Source organism: Physeter macrocephalus, chromosome 7 (genome assembly GCF_002837175.3).
Source record: "Physeter macrocephalus isolate SW-GA chromosome 7, ASM283717v5, whole genome shotgun sequence".
Lineage (NCBI taxonomy): Eukaryota > Metazoa > Chordata > Mammalia > Artiodactyla > Physeteridae > Physeter > Physeter macrocephalus.
This window is the reverse complement of record NC_041220.1, coordinates 113,670,073-113,676,656: the sequence shown is the minus strand read 5'-3', so window position 1 is coordinate 113,676,656 and position 6,584 is coordinate 113,670,073. Positions and strand designations below refer to the sequence as shown.

The following is a 6,584-nucleotide window of genomic DNA, read 5'->3' as shown; positions in this document are numbered from 1 at the left end:
TGCAGTATACATCAACCTAGGTCACAGAGAAATGTTTAATCTACCTCCGAATCCAATGCTTTCCAATTGCATCCCCATTAAAAATTTTAAAAGTGATTAAACATCACATAAGATAATCGTATTATCCTGGTTGCTTAACAATTCTTGGGATTTGCAGGTGTTCAGGGAAGCCTGATGGATGTCTTGAGACTGAACTTTGACAATAAAGGGCTTCAGCTATCATTTCTTGTGCCAAAGTGTTTATTGGGGGTGCCCAGTCTCAAATCACTAAATACACCACTTGCAAAAATCCTACCAACACAAGTGGCTCTGCGTAACACATACAACCCGAGCACCTCAATGCCCTCACTTGTAAAACATAAATAGGTATGAAAGGGTTGTTGGGAGGACTAGATTAAGATGTTAAGTGCTATGGAGACGCCATTAAGTACCACCATTAATAAATTTTTAACCGCCCTGAGTTCAAGTGCCACCCAGCCACTTAGTTATGCTGCCTTTCCTCTTCTGCAAAATTGTTAATTAAAAATTTTGTCTACCAAGAACAAGTTAGCTGGCTGTGGTACAATGAAGGTTTTAAGAGGACAGAGGGCTTCCCTGGTGGCGCAGTGCTTGAGTCCGCCTGCCGATGCAGGGGGCGCGGGTTCGTGCCCCGGTCCGGGAGGATCCCACATGCCACAGAGCGGCTGGGCCCGTGAGCCATGGCCGCTGAGCCTGCGCTCCGCAACGGGAGAGGCCACAACAGTGAGACGCCCGCGTACCGAAGGAAAAAAAAAAAGAGGCCGGAAAGATTTCTGCCTTTTACCTTTGGAAGAAAAGGGTACTTTTATTCTAATCAAGGAAACACTCCTCTGCATATGACATTTAAGTCTCATCGTGCCAGCAATAGTAAATGCCTAAATGGAGGAGGCTCCAATTTTACAGAATTCAGATACTCTTTCAGCTTCCAGATTCTTGGCTTGTGAAAACAGCACCTGCTGTCTACTTTCCCTTGAGATGGAAAATAAGCTTGACATGGCCTGAGGAAATCGTCTGGAAGGCAATTCAGAAGACCTTAAGTAGAATACTTGGAAGGGCTGTGTGAGACAGTCCAAGCACTGTAAGGAGCTATTATTAAAATCTTTAGATACTTTTGCATTATTAAGAGTTAAGAGGAACACATAACATAGTTCCTAAGAGAAAATATATTACGGTCCATATTTTAATGTTGTCTAGAGCTACCATCAAAAAATTTTAGCCATCACTGACCTCCAATTACTTTTAGAAAAAGTAATCAACTAAAAATTGTGTGTGTGTGTGTGTGTTGGGGGGCTCTCTAGTTACTATAGAAACCAAACGTGTACACTAACAAACCACAACAGAAATAACAGAACAAGGCTTTTTGATTTTTTTATTACTCAAAGAAGCTTCATTTTTTTATTTAGCTTTCTGACTCTGTGCTTGTGCTTTCAACACTTTCACAACGATTTTCTGCTCCTCAATGAGGAAAGCGCGCTTGATCCTAGAAAAGAAAATGTTAAATACAGTTTTAAAAAAATCAATTTAACACAAGACAGAAAAGTGTCATAAAAGAACCCAGTAAAGCGGGGCTTCCCTGGTGGCGCAGTGGTTGAGAATCCGCCTGCTGATGCAGGGGACACGGGTTCATGCCCCGGTCCGGGAAGATCCCACATGCCGCGGAGCGGCTGGGCCCGTGAGCCATGGTTACTGAGCCTGCCCGCGTACCACAAAAAAAAAAAAAAAAAAGAACCCAGTAAAGCAATCAGGTAAGATACCCAGAAAAGTAAACGAAACCTAGCCAAGTACAGATATAAAACTTAAGAGCTGAAAAAATTCTATGGACAGACCCTTTCAGCTTAAGGTGTCCTTCTGGTACCCCTGGTTATCTAATAATCTACCCTCAAAAGCCTGGGATTTCTGACTCCTTCAAATGTCCTGGACATAATCACATTACAGAAATAGAGCTGATGTCACTCTTACCCAGAGCAAAGACTACACAGACTCCCTCAGTGTCACAGCAAATGCTATTCTTTAGGCTACCCTATAGATCTACACGCAAATCTCCAGAAGCTAGGGCCTGAGAATTTTATTTTTTAACAAATGTGCTCATGTGGTTATGTTTAGCAAAGTCTGGGAACCAAAGACTGGTAAAAAGCCAAACTCCTCTAGCTTGCAACTCGTGACTCATTCATCGCCAACATTACCTTTCCAATCTCATTTCTCATTCCTTTTATACCCTCAATGTGCCAGATCAAACTACGTTCATTCCCCGCCTGCAGTGCCCGCTCGACCTCTTGTCTAAAACTTACCCGTCATTCAGGTTCCACCTCGAATACCACTCCCAGATTCGTGGCTACTTTAAAGTCATTTCTCCTCCAAACTTCAACCATAGTTAAGTTCTCCTATATTTCATGGAAGTTATATTTAGCTTGTATTTGTATTAATGTAACATGCCTAACCTCCCCTTACAAATTAACTCCTGAAAGGTAGAATGAACTTGCAAAGTTTGATGTCAGATTTGGTGTAGAGACTTAGCCAGAGCACTTTACAGAACAAAAGCTGAATAAACTGAAGGCAAACCACTCCTCTGAACCAACTTCTTTTCTTATAAAGACCAATCACCTCTCAAATCTTTCCACTTAGGTCTCTGGAGAAAACTTAATGTAGCCAGTAGGGTTAATTAAGAACAAGAACCTCAATAAAACCTGGAAGAATCCTCTTACCAGCTATGTAACTTTAAGCAACAAGCCTTGGTTTCTCCACCAAAAAATAAATAAGTAAAAAGTACCTCCCAGATGGACTTCTGGCAGAGCTTATCATAAAAATGCTAAGCAAATATTATCACCATAAACCCCACTGCCTCTATTCCTACCTATGCCACTACCAAGCCTTTTGCACATCCACAAGACCCAGTCATCTCCCAATAACCCCATTCACCCCCAATCCAGCCTTCGGTCTTCATGTAGGTGCCATTTCCTCAGCCTTCACAAAGTAGAGAAACTGTTCCAAGCACTCATCCTTGTTGAAAGAATGACTTCACTATCCATCCTGCCGCACGTTTAGTCTCTGGCACACCAAAGGTTTCCCTGCCCTGCTCAAACCCCAACAATTACCACATTTTAAAGAATCAAGCCAAAAAACCTGTCCTATGAGGCCCTTCATTACCTGTGATGTTTCTACCTTTCCTGTCTATCATCTCCCAAAACATTCTGCTCCAGCCACACTAGAACTACGTACGGCGATTTTGTTCCTACACTTTTAGGACCTCCGCTCTCCATCAACCTGAGACTTTCTTACCTGCCTGCCCCACCCAACCTTTTAATTTCTACATCTAGCATAAAGATGTCCCAACATCATAACTGAATAGGAGCTAATATCATTTATTAGTTTGTTCAGCATCGATTATCCCTAGTCAAGGAGGATTCTACTGATACAATATGCAACTTTTGTTATTTTTTCACCATCTTCTAATAATGATTAGCATGCAGTGCAACAGACACAGACACACTTAAGATAGCCCATGTGATTTCATAGTTATTTACCTGTCACGGACACATTTAGCACACATGGAACCACCATAGGCCCGGCTAACATGTTTTTTCGTTTTAGACAACCTCATAAGAACTTTAGGTCTCACAGCACGAACCTGCATAAAGAAAACGCTGAGATTATTTTGTGATGCTTTAACAGAAACAGATCAGGTATCTTCTGATGAGTATTAAGTATAAACATTAATCTAGGTTACAAAGGGAAATGGTACACTGATCTACCTGAAAGGCATTTCACTGTATTTGCCATATAGGCTTTAAAAGAAAGTCTATGTTCTTCACAGATATGGATCATGAAGGCTTAGTAATTCTCAACCCTCCTAGTGGTGACCTCTCCTTCACTCACTCACCAAAGGAATTAACGCTCAAAAGCTCAACCCTTCTTATGGTATTCACAGCAAAAGGATCACTTACTCCTCGAAGTCGGCCTGGGCACACACCACATGCGGATTTTGGTGCTTTCCCAACTTTCTTGGTATAAAGGTAAACAATTCTATTACCAGGGGTTCGGGACCTAGAAAGTGAGAGAATAGACAATAGCTCAACATTTTGCAGAATAAATGACAATACGTATATTAATTTTGGAAATACTTACAGCCTGGTTTTGTTAGAGGCTGTATTGTAGGACAGCCTACGACGGTATGTCAAACGCTGAACCATCCTGAATGCCTAAATCAAGATGAAATAAAACTGCGTTGTAGAAAAAATTCAAACCTTAAAACAAAACAGCATCACAGAGTTTACACATTACCCATCTACGTTCTTACGTATGATATCCTATCTTAAGGTATCTTATGAAAAGGATTCCATGTTTTAAAACTACAGCTGATGATTTACATGAGGATGAACCGGGGAGACTGAATCAAACCAAGAGAGTAGAATCTCTCAGCCCAGAGCTCAGAGGTGGAGGGAAAAAGAAGATGCTTTAGCTGCCTGTGTTGGCTTAACCAGGGGGCTTCCTGGAGGAAGGGAGCCAAAGCCAGTGATTTAAGCAGGTGAAGGAACAGGGAACATTGATCCTTTATGCCCCCACCGGAAGTCCCTTAGCATCCTCTTGGTCTTTGGGACCTAGGGCTGGACCCAGTGCAGATTGATCCATCCTGAATATGATGGTTATTTAAGATTATTGACCATTTCTCCCCGACCCTGCAAAACAAAGGGGAACTTGGAGATCCTCTTTTCCCTGAGGTTCTACTGTGCAGTGGCTATTACATTCCCCTAAAATAAACACATTTGTATACCAAAATAAAGAAATAAACTACAGCTGACCCTTTGTACCCGCAGGTTCTGTATCCTCAGATTCAACGAACCGCGGATCAAAAATACTCAGGGAAAGAAAACTTCATACTTCACAAAGTTCCAAAAAGCAAAACTCGAATTTGCTGCGTGCCCACAACTATTTACATAGTCATTTACATTGTATTACGTGTTATAAGAAATCTAGAGATGATTTAAAGTATATGGGAGGATTTTACACAAGTGACTTGAGCATCAGAGATTTTGGTATCCTCGGGGATCCTGCAACAATCCCCCAGGATACTGAGGGACAGCTACACTTATATTTAAGGGTGATTGGGAGGAATGCTAAGGGGCGATGTTTGTTTTACTGACAGTAATCCAACGTGGCACTTGGTTAAAATTTTGATTACCAGGCTTTACTCTCAAAGAGTCTGATTCTGTTTGGAGTAGTATCCAGAAAAGTGCTACCAACAGGCAAGTTTGAGAAACGCTGGTTTTAAAGAGCACACGAGCACACCTACATGTAAGTTGAATCCTTAGCTATACCATTTACTGAGACTATAAAGTTCCATAGGCCAGCTTGCTTATCTGTAAAATATAATTTTTGACTATTTCACACAACTGTCATTAGGATTAAATGACAGCAGGCATTCTGCCCCAACCTAGTGGCTGCCCAGGGTTCAGTGTTTTGCCCCCAAAGCAGCATCCGGGACAAGTTAGGTGACATTTAATACTAATTTTGGTACTGGATCAAGTGTTTCTGGATTATGGCATCCAACTGGTTTTTCTTCTTTTTTCAGTGAACTACCCAAAATACCATAAAACACAGGCAAGACTTGAATCAACCTAATTTCTCCCAAATTTTGTAACCATTTCGTCACAGCATGTTACTTAAAAGACAACAGCCTGCATCTGTTGTTGCAAGCTCCTTACTATAGTTACACTGGAACTGTCAGACACCAAAACCCACACGGAAGGCCGGTGCGAGTAACCCAATCAGCCGTTTGCCTCTCCAAAACCAAGACAGAAAACTCCCTATTAAAACATTTTTATCTTACTTGCTATTGGTCTTAGAACACATTTTGAAATGACCCGAACATGCCGGTCGTCGACCCTCCCAGAGCCTGGAAAACAACTACAGGCGCGGGGTTAAAGCATGGCCGTAAGATATGAGAACGTCCGGCGACTTCGCAGTCTCCACCAGCCGGAACTCACAACTCATTTGTCTCCGAACGCCGGACTGCAAAGGCGGCAAAGCCAGGGGTGGTGAGCTCCTGCCACTCATTGCTGCGGAGCGGAGGTCGGGATCGAGGGGTGTCTGAAGCTAAAGTCCGGGTAACTGCTCACTACCAACCTTCCTCCTAAGCCCTCACCCCCAAGCCAGCTCAAAAGGCTGTGCCTGAGAGACCCCGTCTCCTGCAACTCCCCGGATGGCGGCCGATTGTAAAGGCAGTAGCAATCAAGACAAGGAAAAAGCAACCATACCTCTAAGTACCGTCCCCGGAAGAGGAAGAAGAAAACACCCGCGAGTTCAAGGGTCAAATATGACTGCGCATGATAGGAAGTACGTCATAGGAAGAGGCGCGGCGGCGAGAACGCCACCATGTTGTACGGAAGCCATGCAGCTCCCCTCGGTGGGCGGGGATTCATAGCACCGCCGCGTTGTACGTCAAGCGACGTGCCGCCCCTCTGTGGGCGGGCATGCGCCCAGCCTTCCGCAGCAGCGCCGCGAGAAGGTCTTTCGGGAATCGCTGTAGAAACAAATACAAATGACAAAGGATCTACGAAGGGCGGAGGTGG

At 43.3% G+C, this 6,584-nt stretch overlaps 1 protein-coding gene across 1 annotated transcript; it reads right to left on the bottom strand.

Moving 5' to 3' along the window:
• Positions 1 to 1,373: 1,373 nt before the first annotated feature.
• Positions 1,374 to 6,329, bottom strand: RPL34 (ribosomal protein L34). The gene is made up of 5 exons (XM_007121586.4): positions 6,270 to 6,329; positions 4,141 to 4,214; positions 3,960 to 4,059; positions 3,540 to 3,643; positions 1,374 to 1,498 (listed from the first exon to the last, which is right to left on the bottom strand). The coding sequence occupies exons 2-5, from the start codon at positions 4,203 to 4,205 to the stop codon at positions 1,414 to 1,416; spliced, it is 354 nt and encodes a 117-aa protein (XP_007121648.1). The 5' UTR covers positions 4,206 to 4,214; positions 6,270 to 6,329; the 3' UTR covers positions 1,374 to 1,413.
• Positions 6,330 to 6,584: the final 255 nt, after the last annotated feature.

Bases quoted from the DNA above. Each gene is read 5' to 3' on its own strand.
- RPL34 (XM_007121586.4), bottom strand. From the start codon at position 4,205: ATGGTTCAGCGTTTGACATACCGTCGTAGGCTGTCCTACAATACAGCC. The intron at 3,644-3,959 runs GTAAGTGATCCT...TTCTTTATGCAG, and splicing joins GCCCAGGCCGACTTCGAGGA to GTTCGTGCTGTGAGACCTAA. The intron at 1,499-3,539 runs GTAAATAACTAT...TTTCTTTTCTAG, and splicing joins GCTAAATGTGTCCGTGACAG to GATCAAGCGCGCTTTCCTCA.